At 36.6% G+C, this 18,720-nt stretch overlaps 1 protein-coding gene across 1 annotated transcript in view; it reads left to right on the top strand.

The window, feature by feature from the left end:
• Nucleotides 1-13,785, top strand: part of LOC124363221 (calsyntenin-1-like) — a 55,251-nt gene extending 41,466 nt beyond the window's left edge. Inside the window, exons 10-16 of the mRNA XM_046818385.1 lie at nt 633-765; nt 2,077-2,270; nt 5,181-5,368; nt 6,340-6,456; nt 7,655-7,859; nt 10,586-10,758; nt 11,995-13,785. Coding sequence (XP_046674341.1) covers nt 633-765; nt 2,077-2,270; nt 5,181-5,368; nt 6,340-6,456; nt 7,655-7,859; nt 10,586-10,758; nt 11,995-12,192 — 1,208 coding nt within the window. The 3' untranslated portion in view covers nt 12,193-13,785. The remainder of the gene's footprint in view (nt 1-632; nt 766-2,076; nt 2,271-5,180; nt 5,369-6,339; nt 6,457-7,654; nt 7,860-10,585; nt 10,759-11,994) is intronic.
• Nucleotides 13,786-18,720: the final 4,935 nt, after the last annotated feature.

The raw sequence follows: 18,720 nt of genomic DNA on the forward strand, positions 1-18,720 counted from the left end.
ACTCAATTTGTAAATAAGGTAGGCCTATAATTTTTGTTTCGTTTTATTAAGGATTAAATATATCATAAATTAAATGGGTATTTTTGTGTCAAATATTTTTTTATCTATATGGTTTCCATGATCAAACTTGAAATTTTTTCATTTTTATTTATTTTTTATATATGTATATGCATTTAAAAAAAATTACTTTCAAAATAATAATTTTATTTGTATATTTGTGTAAGCTACATGTATAAAGAAGTAAAACAAAAAAAGAATTACCTAAATATCTTAAAAAATAACTGAGCTATGAATTTTTTACAAAACCCTTACATTTTGTCTGAAAATGGCTTGGGATTTCTGGCACATCACTTGATTTAATGGCCGGGGTTAAAAGGGTTAATAGGTTACATCTAAAATCACCAAGAACTCAACATGGCTTCAACGTTGTACTTTTGAGACAGGTCCAGTCTTAAAGACTAGCTACGTTGATACTTGACCACCATCTGGCTTGCAAATCACATAACTCGTGAACTCCTCTTATCAGCCGAGACCATACAGGGCTTCCTTGGGTGTCAAAACAACTGCTTCTGTATTGGTGAACCTCTCAGTTATTGAATATATTATTTTATAAATAATAATTGCATTTCCAGATTTGACCGAGCTGAGCATTGAAGGTGACAATAAGACAAATCTTGAGGTGTTGGTGAAGAAAATAGGCTACAGCAACTCCCGAGAGTTCCCAACTCCAGGCCGCCGCAACCTGCACCTCTCCACTGTCGTAATGTGAGTACATTACAATGCTGTTGATAAATTTTTAAACATTTGTTTCAGGTCGACTGTTCAGATGATCCATACTTCCAAGAATCAAGAATATTTATTGCCATTGAAACATTTAACGTTTGAATAAGCTATGTCAAATTACAAGATAACTAAGTCTAATCCAGTTATACCCTGTAATTGAATATTGGTAAATGCTTTAAACAATTATTGCATAGCAAAATTCAATATGTACATTCGTGCTCTAAAGAATTCATGAATATTGTAGAACAAGTTAATTAGTAAACCATTCAAATGGTTTATTTTTAAAATGGAAGCTTGTTAAAAAATGTATGGTGTTAAATTTTGAAAGAGTTGCCTGTTACTCCCCATCAGTGCCGTGGCGTGGCAAATGTAGCCTTCCTTCTCATATTGTGTTCAGAAAATCCCGCCGAAGATTGAAAAGTTGAAGATTATATTTTGTGTGTAATAGAACATACAACATGTATAGTTTGACAACTGTACATATTTTAAGAGATTTAAACTTCGGCTACAGTGCTCCAAAGGTCCAGCTCCTCTATGGTTTTAACTTGTTATCAGAATAATTTCATGAATATGGGGTGAATTTTCCCTAAAATGAATTTATATGAGACGTGGGATTGGAAATGCCAAAATGTGCCACTCTGAGATAATATTCAGGTACAAGTGATTTCAACTTCCAGAATGAAAGTTATTCAAAATAATTTTTTACAAATATTATTTATATGTTCTTTTCAATTTCGTTTTTATCAGTGTGAATTTCTAAAAACTTCACTAATAAATTTTCAGTACCTCAGTTTTTTTACACAAGGCGCTCTTCTAACCACTCATAATCACACCTATTAACAGCATCATTAAGGTCTGGTCTATCATATCTATTGGGCAAAGTGGCAAAAATCACATTAGTTTTATCAGATAAGGCCAGAATGACCTCAAACTAATGTAAACCCTGTTATGGGAGAAGTAAATGTCAGAATCAGAAATATATTACACGTAACATTACATAATGGTAGTAGATAAGATCTACAATGAGCAGGTAACTCGTCAGTATAATTTTAAATATCCTTATCATAACAAAACATTATAAACATAATTATTAATTCATTGATAGATAATCATTATTAATTACACAAAACAGTAATCAAGTATGTATACACATATTATACGCACACATGAAACATTAAATTCTAACGTACAGGTTATAATTTTATTCATATTGAAATTAAATAAAGCTAGATTAGCTATTCGTATCCTAAATGTTCAAACTGAAAACTGTAATGTTTCCTCTCTGTTGTGCAGGTGTGATCGAGGCCGACCAATCAAAGTGCCGCCGGTAGAGAGTTACATCATGGTCCTGCAGCCGCAACAGCCCAGCATAGAGATCAATGGCACCACCAACCTGGCCAGAGACTACCAGGATTTCCGCAACGGTGTCCGAGTCTTCACTGACCTCCACATTTCAGTCCAGCCCTCCGGCAAGATGTGGAAGCACGGTAAGCTTGTTTGGTCAATCGTTTTGGTTTTTAAATTAGGCAGGGTACAATGAATTAGTCAGGCTTCCGATAATTCAACATTTTAACTTTGGGGCTGTGCAATAAGTTTCAAAACGGTCATGAGGTGGTGCAGTGTGTGGGCACTTTAAAATCGGTTTAAGAACAGTACTCTGTTCATATCTCGCTTTCCCCCTTTAAACAGGGTGATTATATTTACCGGAGTAATCTAAGAAACATAATTACTTTTTTTGGTGAGGAGTGTGAGAATGTTGTGAGATATTTATATATTTGTCCATAAGAATTAATATATACATTTTTTGGTGCCATTTGTAAACAAAATGATAATAGCAAAGACATTAAGGTTTCTATGTAGCATGCCAACACATCAACAGGTTGGAGAGCTGATGGCACAGGCCAGGAGGACATATCTTCATTTGTTTGTAAATTTTAGATGTATTCTTTTTAACCCTTTGAGCGCCGGACCTAAAAATATAGTTTGTGAAAATTTTTACCAAGTCTAGTTTTGCAAGTAACTGTCTAAAAACCCCAAGGCCTTTTCAGTGATTTTGTACGATTTCATTTGAAAAATCATACCATCACTAATATACTAGCTAATGGCCTAAATAATACATTAAAATGTTTGAAATAAAGTACTTTACAAATTAAAAATTCAATAAGGGCTAAAAAATGTTTATGTACATTTATATATGTAAAATAACGCATATGTGTAAACTAAAAAAAAGAAAAAAGTTACATTTAACATTTTTTAGAAATAAAACTAGGCACAATTAACCTGTGGGAAATAATAAATAATCTTATTTCATTTGTCATGTTATTGCAAACATGCAAAAAAAATGTCAGACAGATTAGTTCAATAATAAATATTTTGTAAAATTTTTTTTAATGACACAAAACCTGTGACGTACTAGGCCTAGGTTGTGTAACATTATTCTGAGCTGATGTAGATGGTATCTCAGGTGTTAAGTCTTTAGCACTAAATAGGAATACATTTCTGCCATTGTCACTATCATTATTTAGGATCATACATCGGATCAAGGTCACAATCATCGTCAAAAATATCAGATAATACTGAATCATCATCTGAAAAGTCAACATTCAATTGTCTGTCAATGTCACTTGAATGTTCTGCTAGGTTTGAGGGTACTTTGGGATTATACCGACCACACCCAGACATGAATCGTTATTTGACATTTCGCTTCTACTGATTACTAGATTAGCGTAAAACAATATTTCGTCAATATAAAACAGGAATTGTCTTATCGCAAACCCCTCCCCATCCTCAGACAGAGGTCAAAGTCGAGCGGTCTAGTAGATAACGTGATTGCTGAGTCGTGTCGCTTTCTTGTACTTCCGTGTTTTACCTCTACATTTCTCCAAACACAAAAATTCAACAAAAACAAATATTATTGAAAAAACATTCAAAACTTGTTTTTATTCTTGATCACATTCCGCCACCCAAAATGGGAGTGCCTCCGGACATCAGCGCGGGCTTCGGCAGCACCCGCGCTGATGTCAACGAAAGAAAAACATCCCTCGAGATAATACCTATCAGTAAAATATCAAATTCTAGAGGGGCTGATCAGAAATATAAATTGAATTTTAATGGAAAGGCAATTATGTACCTTGCAAATCATGTGATGCTGCGCGGCCTGTCGTAATCGGGATTCTCGAGAAAGATAAGATAACAGCGACAACAATACCGATCACAATACCTGGAAATGCTTGTAAGTTTGTAATTTTGTAATTATAGAGTTGTTTTTTCGTTCTATCATGTTTGTTTCTATAAATTTAAATGTTTGTGTTCTTCATACTAGTGTGGTCGGTATAATCCCAAAGTAGCGGTTTGAGTCACCCATTATTTACAAAATAAAACAATATTTCATACTGAAAGTACCGAATATAACTGTCTACTCACACAAACGTAACGAACATCAAAATAAACACAGAAGTGGAACAACACAGCACAGTCTACTAAACGTAAACAATGTCATAGCAGATGCAGATGTTGTTCTTAGTAACAGCTGATCTTCTTACTCTCTTTTTAGGAGTAGTGTAAATATTATTTAGTAACATTTGACCATGAAATCATATTGTATATGTATGAAAATAAAATTATAAGTTCTAAAACCACTGGTGTCGCTAAAATTAAACACTTAAGAGCCATTTATAATAACTTATATCATGCCGACGACATATCGTCGGCTGGGGTTTCTCGCACTATTTTTACCGCCGGAATATCGTCGGCCTGGGGTTTTTAGACAGTGAAATTTACCGACGATATACCGGCGGCTGGGGCTCAAAGGGTTAATGCAAAAAATGTTATTATTTAATGTTTTTTTTCCAAATTTTTATTATTTTTTAGCTATTGTAACCAGAACATTGTTTTTGTTTGAATTGGCTTTGTTTAAACTAAAAACGAAACCAATTGACTATTTTTGTGTTTGATATTTCCATGGTTCAATAAACACTAGAATTAAAACAATAAAATACTCCAGGACAGGCGACATGCAACAACAACACACTGTAGCTGTCTGCACTGTGACTACAGCGAAGTCACCAAGGTGTAAAGACAGAACACCAAGGAGTAGAAAACACCAGAACTACTTACGCAACACTTGGTTGTCGTTATAAATGCTTCTTGCACTATATTTCAGCAGACAATAGAATAAAAAAAGAACAATACATTATATTAATTATACGCAATAGCAAACTTTAAACAAAGAATGTAATATTATGTCAGTTACACACTTTTTCGCAATTGCTATGAACATAATATTACTCCACAACCGTGAAGGGTTTAAACAATTTTAACTGACTAAATCAATTGGAAACAAATATTTTATTACTTTTTTGACTAGAGTATTATTTTACAGTTCATGTCTGTTACAGGAGAATCCATGAGTGTGATCCAGAAGAAACTTGACTCCTGTATTGTGTCTGTGTACCCGTCCCTCAACCCAGACCACGAAAGTCTCACACTTCCGGAGAACATGCTCACCCAGTTTGGCATCGTTGCGAAAATCAGCAAAGATGGTGCAACAGTTTCTGGAAGTGATATCATTTACAACTATGAAGAGGTGGGTAAACAACCTAAGTCACAGTATTCGTACTTATTAAAGGTGGCACTTTAGTGATTGCTCCACTTTTGGTAATCTCCATGATGTGAGGTGATGCAAATGAAAACCCTGAAAATGTCCTCGACACCTCTGAAATAATTTTCCTTGAAGACAGTTTCTCTCAAACTGATATCCTTATCAAACCCATAGACAAGCGACACATCACTTCCTCTCCGGCATATCCACCCTAGTGCAACTTATTGTTTCCATTCTGCGTGCCTAATGAAATCCCTCAGCCTGAAAACAACCCCTAGAACACATCTCTTATTATCATCATTCAAGCTACAAGATCCTGATGAGAGTGTTTAAAAATCCTCAAACCCCTCTCACCAAAATTAAAAATTTTGAAAACTATTCCACCACCATTTCCTGACAACTCGGAAACCTCTGCCAAAATAATTTTTGTCCATTCCAAGTTAACTGATATGAAAAGTCTGTAGATCTGCCTCTGAATCGACCATGAATCCAAATCCTCTCACAGAAAACCCTGCAAAACTTGTCTCGTTCATCAACCATGCACTTCACATATCCAGAAATATATTATTAATCCGGGAATAATATAACTATTACTACTTGATTGATTTATTATAGTCTAAACACAGCCCTGCACAATAAATAGACAAGTGTGACAACTGTTTCACCACCAAAATATACCTCTCCCTCTGTTTATCCCCCCTCCCGATTACAAATAGCTACCAAGTGAGTAAAAATAGTAGTAGTAATCAGAGAATTCTGCTGCCGTTTATCAATGTCAGGTTTGATAACACTTCTTTTACAGAAAATTAAAATTTTTTCGACGATAACAAAATTTTAATCGCAACATTTCAACCAAAAATCATTACTACGGTAGTTATCACAGTGAGGCACAAATTTTATTCCATGATCATCATAAAACCAACCAACGGCTTCTTTAACGATTTCATCTGTTCCAGGTGTTACGTCAGATTCAGTACACAAACAGGAAGCCGGCTTACTACCTCAATAGGGTATTCAAGCTTATCTGCTCGGAAATGAATGGAAGATTTCTGAGCAATGAATATGTTCAAACGGTAAGTATTATATTACATTATCATTGGTTGAATCTTTTTAGTTTTTAAATTTTGTTATTAGTGCTTTCTGTCTTTATTTCAGAAATTTTTATTATTTTTGGGAATTTTTTTAAAATTCTTACTAAACCATATGTTAAGAGTAAGTGTATCAACTTATTCAAGCAATGTTTCGATATATTTTTAATATTACATACTTCTTTGTTTAAACTTTGTTATTAACAATGGAAGGCATGAAAGGATAACAGGATTTCGGACTTTTGTCATCGTTATAAGTTAGAAAAGGTATAACACAATGTTTCAAGGATTGGAATCTATCCTCTTAGTCAGGTGGGGGAGGTATTAATTAATTTATACAAAAATAACAAACAGAAAGAAGCAAAGAAAGGAAAGGAAAGAGTTCAAACATACCTAAAGGCTGCTTGGAGTCCAGTCCAGGCGTTGTCACTGCACAGGATGCAAGTCCCGAGCACAAATCACAATTACGAGGATCACAATCACACATCACACCAGCACAAGCTTCAGTGGGATAATAACAGAATGGTAATGTCGGCTCTTTCATCGGCACCATGTACTGTCATCTGAATCTATGAGACAGAAAGGCGATGGTTAGGAGGGTGAAGGGGTAGAGACAAGCCGCTTCCGGCCCTATTTTTGACATTTTCTGTATTTTTGCATCCGTGTTGTTTTTATGTTGAGAGATAAATTTTTGTTGGTCTGAGTTTTTCAAGTTTCAAAATTGTCTTTTTCTTATCAGAATCTGAAATTTTTTCATCTATTTTGGATGCTCTGAAGAATTTTAGTAAATTCAGTGCCAATTAAATTTGGGAGGAATTTTGTTTTAACTTCAATACTAGTTTGGAGGATGTTTATTCCCCGGTGGTGAACAGCAATTATTTCTTTAAGTAAGGATTTAGACGCATGGATTAGGTATTAATAACTCCCCACCTGACAAAGAGGATAGATTCCAATTCTCGAAACTTTGTGTTATACCTTTTATGACCATTACATACTTGATTGTTTAAAATTTAAAGTTGGTATCAATTTACCTATACTTTAGGCTGTATAAAAGATTAATGTTTCACTATATGAAATTTCTATTTTAATTTTTAAGTCTGTTTCTTTTTAAAGATGTAGTATTTATTTCAAAATCAGTTTGGACAAATGTAATTTGAATTAACGAGTGTTTGTAATGAAACAGTTAACGGTGATACACCCGCGAGTGCCTACCGCAAAACCTTCGGCAGCAGCCCCAACCGAGGCCCCGGCGCAGACTGCAGACAAGCAAGTTCCCGCCCACCTGCTGCTCAGCCCACAACACGTCAAGTCTCCCGTCCATACCATTGTTGACCACTACCTTGAGACAAAGATGAGTGACCGAACCCAGGCTGTTATCGCTCCTCCAGGTAACTGACAGATTTTACCGTTGTGTTCAATGCATCTTCTGCTTTGTAAGCTTTATGGAAGTCACCAGGTTTTAATATAAAAGACATTTTTTGTTCTTCCACAATTTAAATTATTTTAAAAGCGCTTTCACTGGTTAAGACATAATCAGTTATTGTTTACAGAAAAACATATGTATAAAATAGAAAAAACATGATAAAATAGTTAGAATAAAATCTTTTTAAACAAGAAATCCATTCAAAAGTTATGAATTACAAACCATATTTTTCTACATAATACTTCTATAATTTATTACTTTTCGGTCTTTACAATTAGTTTTAAATTTTATTCAAACTATTTTATTATATGTTTTTTCTATTTTATACATATATTTTTCTGTAAACTATCACTGATTAGGCCTTAACCGGCGAAAGCTCATTTATTTAAAGTAAATTAAAATTGTGGAAGAATAAAAAATGTCTTTTATATTAAAATTCATTGCATCTGTACATGTTCTACTAGCTTGGTAAAGATACTTGCTTATTATTGAAGTGCAATAAAACTATTAAAAAAAATTGTTTTTTACTTAAATTTAGATGGACTGAATCCGAGAAAGGACAGGAAACAAATACTCCTAATGTTTTGTATTTACACTATGACTGAAACATTTTCATAATTTATTTACCATTTAAAAAACAATCTTTTTATGTCATTAAAGAAATATTTTAATAGACTTAGTCCTGAAACTAAGAGCTAATTTGTAGTGTATAGACATAAAGTGTGGTTTTCTTTTAAATCGATAAAGTTTCCTTTATGAAGGAAATCGATCATCTGCCATATAAGTCGTGGTGGAGGTCGAAGTGGTAGGGTATCAAAAAGGTTAAAAATATAAAACTGTGATTTTTTCAGATTATTATTTTTAGTTTGAAACATTAAAAAACAACCTTTAAATAAATACAGGGTTGTCCAAAAATATGTTACCACTTATATGGGTTTCACTTTATTTTATTAACATAATAACACACACTATTTTACAAGTCCAAATGAAGTTAATGTACTCATTCCACCTGTATTCCTTCGTTCTCAATGCATTTATGAAGTCTTTTCACCATACTGACCATAGCTCGTTCACACATTTCCTTAGGTATGGAGCGGACAACCGTGGTTATGCGTTCTTTAAGGTCATTAATGTCAATAGGTCTTGTAGCATACACACGTTCTTTCACCATTCCCCATAGCCAGAAATCACATGGAGTCAGGTCTGGTGACCGTGCTGGCCACGCCAATGGTCCAGCTCTTCCAATCCAGCGTCTACCAAATGTATCATCCAGGTAATTTCGAACCGCTAAGGAATAATGCGGTGGTGCACCATCTTGCTGAAAGTAACCAGATGTTAGGATACGTAGGGGAAGATTGTCTACAACAAAATTTTGCAACATGTCTAGGTAAGAATCTCCCGTTACAGTCTGTGCATTAAAGAAATATGGACCAAGTACTCCAAACTTCGAAATGCCACACCATACGTTAACTTTCGGAGAGGATCGTGTGTGCTCTCTTCGATCATGGGGATTGTATGTACCCCAAATGACGCAATTGTGCTTATTCACATTGCCGCTGACATGAAATGTGGCTTCATCCGACATAAAGAACACAACATTAGGGTCTATGTTCGTCATTTCTAAGAACACTTCTGCAGCTCGTACACGAGCAATTTTATCAGCATCAGAAAGCGCCTGTACCATTTGAATGTGGTACGGCTTCATTCCCAGGTCTAAGTGAAGAATTCTTAAAACACTAGTCCGCGCGATTCCGGTTTCCATTGCTACTCTCGTACTTGACTTCTTTGGGCTATTAATAATTGTGCCTTGAACATTTATGATGTTATCTTCCGTTCGAATACTTCTGGGACGTCCACTGTTCCCTTTACAATCATTGGTCACAGCCCCTGTGCGCTCAAATTTCTCATGAATTCGACGGATAGTTAAACGACTTGGAGGATCCTTCTGAAAACCATTGTTGAAATTTGTTTCTTACAACTGAGGGAGATCCGAATACTTCCATCCAAGCTGCTACCTTTCTTCTCTCTTCCAAAGTAAGTCGGGTGGCCATATTTAATCTGCAACAAGAAAAACTTAATGATTATATAATACCATTTAAGTGGTAACATATTTTTGGACAACCCTGTATATCAGCATCAGTTAACCGTATAAGGCTTTCAGCTTTTAGACTGTAAGTCACTTGGTTATAACATTTCTTTGTTTAAAAAAAATTGAAATTTTGAATTCATATGAGTATGTAAGTTGAAACCATAGAGCACTGGACATCCTTAACGACCAGATCCTAACCACATCAGAGGTCTGTGATAAACAGCTAAATACAATGTTTGCTGTGTAAAGAGGGAAGGTTCATGCTTTTTTCACTATTTTTTGGTTGTAATAAATTGAGGACAGGTTGTGTTAGTTACTTCAAAAAACCAACAACTAGGGCTTTTGTGTGAAGAGCCTCCATCATAAGAAGATCTTTAATTTTGTAAATGGATCTCTTGCCCTGCAGTTCATAATAATGTTACCACCAAGTTACTCACAATCACATACAAGGAGTTGACTTGGATACAGGTGTAATGAACACCTTTTGTGTACGGGATTCCTGAAGGACTAAAGTAACACGTTGTGTCTAGGCCACGCTGTGACCATCATAATCGTTGTGTGCGTCGGATTCCTGAAGGACTAAAGTAACACGTTGTGTCTAGGCCACGCTGTGACCATCATAATCGTTGTGTGCGTGGGATTCCTGCTGTTCATGATCGTGCTGGGAGTGGTGCGCATCCGAGCAGCACACCACCGCGCCACACAGGAGGAGATCCAAGACACAGAGATGGCTTGGGACGACTCTGCATTGACTATAACGGTCAATCCCATGGAGGTAAGTTACTGATAACGATCTCATCGTATTTTGATACTAGGGTACCAGGAACCTAGGGACTAACGACACACAGAGTTCAAAAAATGTGTTTTTTATTTGAGCATGTAGCTAATTAACATTTTGATTTTGGCTAATATCTCTCAAGCTCTATTGTTGCCTGATGTTTTAGAAACTTTAGCAGTCAGCTTCTGTAATATGTGATAGTGAATAAGGTACAGATCTTAAAGATCTGATCCCAGGGAACAGATCTTAAAGTTTAATGTTAACCCATTGCGGATCACTGACGAGCTGGGCTCGTCACGCAGCGGCTGGGCCTAACGGCACACGGTGACGAGCTGAGGTCGCAAAAGCGGTCTGCTTTTAAATTTCCCTCCAAATAGTTCTGTTAATGTCTGATAGATCGGCACGCGATCGTCTTCACTTGTCTACTAAGAGTGTTTAACACAACGGTCTACGTTTAGAATTTTCAAAAGTTTTATAAATATCCTACAGATCGCAGTTGTGTGTCAAAGTTGAAAAATCATTCATATGAGTTTACTCTCTGTTTTTTAGCGCTTCTGATTGGGTGTTTTCCTCAGTTGTTTATTATAATACTTTTGAGGTTAGTGACACAACTAAACGACGCAGACGTACATGTTGGTGGGTTTAGTCTAGACAATGGCCCGGATGTTGCAATCGATTCGCGCCCGATCTGCTTTATTTAGACTATGATTCAGACATCATCCCTGCCACGCGGTAACCTTGCTCGCGTGTTATCGTTCCTACATCACGGATACCCCAGCAGGCCCATGTTCCATCTGAACGAATACCTTCGCAGCTGAATTTTCTAGTATACAATAGCGAGCGATACGATGTGTCGCACCATTGCTGTTCGTGCGGCTGCTGACCGTGAATTAATTCGCGCCCGCTGGTGCCCGCGCGCCAAAACAATACAATCCGCAATGGGTTAAACTTTAAAAATATTTTTTTTTTTACTGGTAAATAATTTTAAAAAATTAACATCGAACTTATTTAATTGTTTATTAATTCCTAACGTTAGATATATTTTTTAATTTTTAACAAGATTATATTTTTAATATTTTCCAAAGGACAAAGAATGGTCATTCAAGTTTTAATGTGATTAGAAGAGATGAAGTTGACGCCACATATAATACTAAATTATTGTATTTTTCCACCGTTAATTGTAGTCATTGTGTGAACTACTAACATATTGACTGTCGAGTATTCTCTTCACAGCAACTGGAGAGTCCGCGGCCAGGCAAGCCCGGGACTCATGGTCAGTCCCACATCGCTCCTGACGATGATGAATCATCTGATGACAACTCGAGTTACCACGACGATGACTTGGACTCGACCGACGAGGAGGAGGAGGGCAGTGCAGCCGTCAGCAAAGTGAAGGACTTAGAGTGGGACAACTCCACTCTAGCCATCTAAACCCGCCCATTACCTGTTTAGTTGCTTCTGTTTTCCTGTCCATACTTTACTGTTCTGTTCTTATTGGATTTATTGGCTGGTGCTTAGATTACAAAGGGCGCTGTGTCCCGATCCATTGATTACAGGTAACCAAAATTATCTTCGTCCTATAAATAGAGATCGTATTCGAACCTATCGGTCGCATCCCAGTAAATGTTGTACATAAAGCAGGGTGTAGTTGATCGTGAACTTTTTAACTCAATTTTTTATGTTAGGACCATCCTGTATTTATTATAATTGTGCATTTACATTATCAACAATGTATTTACAGTATTATTTATTTGTGAATAGGGTATTGTGTATACCGAGACGATTATGATATTATTTTGTATTAATTTTATTATTACAAATTTTATTTGTACCGCAATGTGTAATTATATATAAATTGAATTATTATAGAAAAGTGATCATATACAAAGTTATATAAATGCATTTATATGTAAATTGAGAGCAGCTGATATTATAGGTATTATAAATAAAAAGAGAAAAAAAACATCTTGCCAGTACGCTAACTGTAAGTTTGGACGTGAACTTAAACATTGCTAAGGTCATAAAGCTGTTACGTTTTAATTTTGTAAGTGCCATTTCTTTAACAACCTTAGGTAGAAATATGGTTCAAGGGTAATTAATGCTTGGTTTCGTACTGAAAAAAACAATAATTAACTGTATTAATTTTTATTTAGTGGTAACTAGAAGTGTTGAAAACACAAATACTAATAGTAGTGACACAGTTTCTGCACAGTACTGCCTAGATAACTGAAAACACTTTGTTTGCAATAAATAATAATAATTTATTATGTTTTTATTTTAAAATGTGTTCTTAATGTTAAAATCGCTGTAAGATATTTTTTTACTTGTACGGTTGTCGCCAGGCTGGAGCTGTTTCGTTTAGATCCTAACCTATTTGTATGTAAGAGAAACATGTATTTTTATGCATATCATCACCTAGCTTGATATCTTAGACCTGTGCTATATATAGAGTAGTTCAAAGACACTGTCACTCCACATAAATGTGTATTCTTGTTTTTGTTTGTTTTTCTCTTAGTATGACATTCCATTTTCAAATTGTTAAGTAATTTTATTTACTGATTGTATAGATTATGAATATTTTGTTATTTTTGGATATTTGAAAACTTTTGTATAGTGTAGGTACGATACATTATTTTGGATCTTTAGACAATTAGAGCGGCTGCTAGGAAAAGCTTTATACCTAAAAGTATTATTTTGTTCATTTTGAAAGCTAATCTGCAACTGTTGTATTTGATACATTTCCAGAGGTATGTTGTACATCAGTAATATGGAGTGTTTCGGGCAGTCCATTTAGAAATCTTTGTACCTTACGTGTTGTTTTGTCAAAGTGTGAAATTAACAATAACGCAAGAAAGCTTTTTGGTCAAAAAATTACTAATATAACAATATATAGGTGTAGGAATGTACAGTCAGGGGAGCCATCTAGAAATGAACATAACCGCACACTTAAAACACAATATTTGTACTTATAAATGTATCACAGTGTTGTTTAAATAAAGCCTACACCTTATATTTGGAATTTTACAAATGTTTGTTTTAATTCATTCCTTGGCATGTGAACAATGTTACTCCCAATTGATGGTTATTTATAAATATAAGCTGCTACATAGATCAACACAGTGGGGATCCAGGTGAAGGACCATGGCCCCTTCCGAGATTTTTAAAAAGAAATTTTTGTTGAAAAAGCTTAATCATTTTTTAAATTTTAATCATAAAAATAAAATTAATTTAACTTTATGAACTAACCTTTGAGTATGAGTAAATTTCTTTCTAAAGACCTTGTCTTCTGTTGTACTGAAATGCATCTTTGACATAACAATAATACACCTCTACTTATATTAATCATAATAATATAAACACAAAAGTTACTATTTGTTTGTTTGTTTTGCTTTCACGCATAAAATATTTAACCGATTGTACTGGAATTTTACATGAACATTTTTACGGTCCCTGGGATGAATAAAGGCCTATTCTTATTTTGAAAATTCTTTCAGACTACGCCCTTCTGGCGAAAAATCCCATCTTTGTCTCTAATGTTGTGAAATATAAATTAACAGAACATGTCTAATGTAATAAACTGTTGAGTGTAAACATGGTTTATTATTTTCAATTTGTTTCCATTTATAGTGAGAACATTTTGTAAGGGAAAATCATTATTTTAACGCCGTTTTAGACATTAGAAAATGTCCTAAAACATCAAATGGTCCGAATTTGACGCAGAATACTATCTATCTAGCTATGCTAGATGAAAGTTCACTAGACGGTGCTTTTGAACTAATGTACTCATTCCAGCTCTGAATGTTATAAAATATTAAGAATATTCTCAGTGTATTAAAAAAAAAGTCCATGCACGTATCTCAAGTAATAAGCTTATAAAAAACAATTAAGGAAAATATTATGAGTACTGTTTTATTATGATTTTGCTGGACATATATTTAAACTTCTTGTTTCCTGAGAAATTTTTATTTTTTGTGTTCACAGTACACAAAATTACTGTACAGTGAATTAAACGTACTGTACAATAGGAAAATAATCCAAATAACGTTCACCTTTACGTTTCAAGTCCCTCATCTTCGCACAAACCGTGAATCATCAAACGTTTTTTGAGCATGAAAAATGATTGCCATTTACACTTCCCATCACTACCCACTGATATCAGAAATGCTCTCCTAATCCAGCAACAGGATACCTCAGTTCTTTACGCCCATTATGGTCGTTAGTTATTTTCTAACATATTTTAGCTAATATATATAGTACGGGAGCTAGCAACGTTTCTAAAACAAGAATTTCAGGTCAGCTGAAATTTTGATATGCTGTGTTTCTTGCTCTTCCAGTTGGAGTCCGGGCTATCTGGCTGGCGGTAGTGGTTGCGTTTATTAATGCGCATCTTACCTTCACAGGTAAAAAATCCTGGAGATTTAAGGAATTTTTTTATGCGTAAAGTAAATTTTTTTCCCTTTAGATAGATTTACCAGACATTAATTTTGTATTGCTAGACATTTTTACTGTAGTTAATTATATGCCATACGCGAAATTTTATTTATTTTTTTTTTTTTTTTTTTTTTTTTTTTTTTTTTTTTCCTTCTGAGGGAAGAGGACACTTTGTCCCCGCACTTAGTCCTAAAAGGACCTTTGCGCCTCCCTTACTTTTATTTTTTTTTTTTTTTGCCCTCAAAAACCGAGGCTTTTGCAAAAACCAATCAGATTTAAGGGCTCCTGTTCTTTGATGTCCTTGGGGCTGAGGAGGTATGCTCCCAGGTATCTTTTCCTAGTCTCTACGATGGCAGGACAATCCACCCAAATGTGCTCCGCTGACTCCTCCTCCTCTCCACAGAGTCTACATTCGCTGCTCCGACTAAGGCCTACCTTCAAAAGGTGCTTTCTCAGAGGGCCATGTCCTGTCAACATTCCTAATATCAGTCTTATATCCTCCTTATTCTGGTCTAGGAGAGCTGTCCATCCTTTTGCATAAGGAGAGATAAACATTTTGGATATTCTTAAACCCGAGGCTCTGCTCCAATTCTTATATCTTGTCCTCTTTTCCCAATCTTTAACCAGAGCTTTAATGCTGGAGAAGGATATTCCACATCCTGGCTCTGGCCCCACCAATATGGATTCCGCTCCCTTTTTGGCGAGGATGTCCGCTTTTTCGTTTCCATGAATTCCTTCATGACCCGGCACCCATCCGAGTGTTACTCTATTACTTGTTGCTAGCTCTGCTAGGGCCTTCCTGCATTCCCAGACCGCTTTCGAATCAATCGAACAGGTATCCAGTGCCTTCAGTGCAGCCTGACTATCAGAGAGTATAAGGTATGATAATCCTTTAGTCCCCAACTGTGTGAGTCTTCTAGAACATGAATCTATTGCCATGACCTCCGCCTGAAAAACTGAGGCATGTCTTCCCAGGGGCACAGCCATGTCAACTCCAGGTCCATGTATTCCATATCCTGCCCTTGAGTCTAGGAGTGAACCATCGGTGTAAAACTTCAGGACTCCTTTTTTTGGGTAGGCCTCCCTTTTAATCCATTCCTCCCTACTTCCGATAGAGACCGTGTATGGTTTTTCAAAGGAGTATTTCTTAACCATAGTATCAGATACTTTGGTTAGCATTTCAGCCTCAGGGAAATTTTCCAATATCTTCATATGGCCTTCTAGGGAGGTAACATTTATTACCTTTGTCCCTAGAAGCTTCATTGCGCTCATCGCAGCTGTTCTCATCACTTCCTAGCCAAGAGGAGTATAACCCAGAACCGCTTCCATTGCTAGTGTTGGGCAGGAGCTCATTGCTCCCGTGATGCTTAAGCAAGCTAACCTCTGAAGACTCTGTAGCCTTTTTGCAGCTGTTGTTTGTTCGACCTTCGGCCACCATACTAAAGCAGCATATGTGACCATTGGTTTCACTATGGTTTCGTAAATCCAATAAATCATTTTGGGTTTAAGTCCCCATTTAAATCCAAAGAGTCTCTTACAGGCCCCAAGGGCCATTATTGCTTTGGATATCTTGTTTCTAATATGGGAGTTCCAAGTGAGCTTCTCATCCAAGATTAAACCCAGATACTTCACTTCTTTTGTTTGGTTTATGCTGATTCCCTCCAGGACCGGTTTAGCTAGCTGGAAATTCCTTTTCCTGGTAAAGGTAATCATGTTTGTTTTTGATGGGTTGATCCGCAGACCTTCCCCATGACACCAGTTGCTTATGAAGTTCAGTTCTGTTTGTAATTGGCGTTCCAGCCTGCCAGTGTTTTTTCCCTTTAATCATAAGCACTAGGTCATCCACATAACATAGTAGCCTTATCCCCCTCTTCTCTGCTTTTCTTAGGAGATCATCCACTACCATCGCCCACAGGAGAGGAGATAAGACTCCCCCCTGGGGGCAGCCTCTTTGGGCCGTGATCGCAGCCGATTCGTCCCCGTACTTGGCTTTCACCTGTCTGCTTTTTAGGAGGGCTACTATCCATTTGACTACGTCTGAGGAAACTCCAAAACGTTCCATCGCAGTCTTCATGGATTGATATGCTACTCGGTCGAAAGCTCCTTCAATGTCCATGAAGACGCTGACTAGGGCTTCCTTTTTTTCGAAGGTATTCTCCACCTCTCTCACTAAACTGTGGAGAGCAGTGGTGGTTGATTTTCCTTCTATGTATGCGTGTTGTGTGGGACTAAGTGGGTGTTCCAGTAATATTGCGTCCCTTATGTGTCTATTTATTATTTTTTCCATAGTTTTCACCATGAAGGAGGTTAGGCTTATGGGTCTATACGAACTGGGTTTTGTTGGATCCCTGTCATTTTTTCCGCAAGAACACCACTAGTGCTATCCTCCAATTCTTTGGTATATATCCTAGGGCGAAACTGCTTCTAAATAGAATGCTAAGGGTATTTAGTAGAATGTCCAGCCCCTCTTGAAGCAGGGCTGGAAAAACTCCATCCGCCCCAGGAGATTTAAACGGCTTGAACGATCTTATCGCCCATTTAATTCTTTCGTGTGTGAATAGTCTGTTAGACACCTGTCTGGCTTTTGCCACCTCCCGACTGGATCCCCCCCCATATAGAGAATAAGTATCCTCATTACGAGTTAGTTGACCCCCCGGGAAGTGTGTCTCCAGAAGTAGTTCTAAGGTCTCCTTCCTGTTCATTGTTAGGTCACCGTTGTCCTTTACTAGAGTCCCCATAGGATTTGTATGCTCCGTTTGGAGAGTTTTTTGAAGCCTGGATGCCTCGGGAAGACTGTTGATATTTTTACAGAAATTCCTCCAGGTTCTTCTTTTATTTGTTCTTAGTTCTTTCTTATATTCATTTTGGGCCTGTAGATAAGGGAGCCAGTCGTCTGTCCTTTTTGCCCATTTTAATAATTTCCTCGTTTTGTTTCTTAATGTTTCCAACCTCCCAGTCCACCACGGCACATCCCTCTTCAACCGGTTTTGCCTGGGAGGACAGTTTTTCTCGTAGGCCTTTATTATAGCTTGCTCTACTATTTGTGCAGACCTTTCTAATTCAAATTCATTTCTCTGCAAGGGTCCTATTTCTTCCAACTCTTCTGCCAGGGACTCTCTGTAACCTCTCCAGTTGGTCGATTTAGGAACCCTGTGGGTCACGTATCTTTCCCCTGTCTCCTCTATGTCGAACCTAATTGGACAGTGGTCCGATAGTGAGGCCTCCTTGGAGACGTGCCACCTTACTATATTTATGTTTTTTAGTCCTGTAGATAGTGTTATGTCCAGGACTTCTTTCCTATTTCTAGTTATAAAGGTTGGGCTTGACCCTCTATTCTCTAACACTAGATCATTGCTGAACATAAACTGTAGAAGTTCCTCACCTCTCTTGTTTGTGTTCGTACTTCCCCAATACGTGTGGTGAGCATTGCAGTCGCAGCTGAGAATGAGGGCCGAGCCTCTGTCTCTGCAGCTCTGCAATAGTCTTTCTAGTTCTTTTGGTGGGCAGCTTGTTGACGGGTTGGGGAAG

This window comes from Homalodisca vitripennis, chromosome 5 (assembly GCF_021130785.1).
Source record: "Homalodisca vitripennis isolate AUS2020 chromosome 5, UT_GWSS_2.1, whole genome shotgun sequence".
Taxonomy (NCBI): Eukaryota; Metazoa; Arthropoda; class Insecta; order Hemiptera; family Cicadellidae; genus Homalodisca; species Homalodisca vitripennis.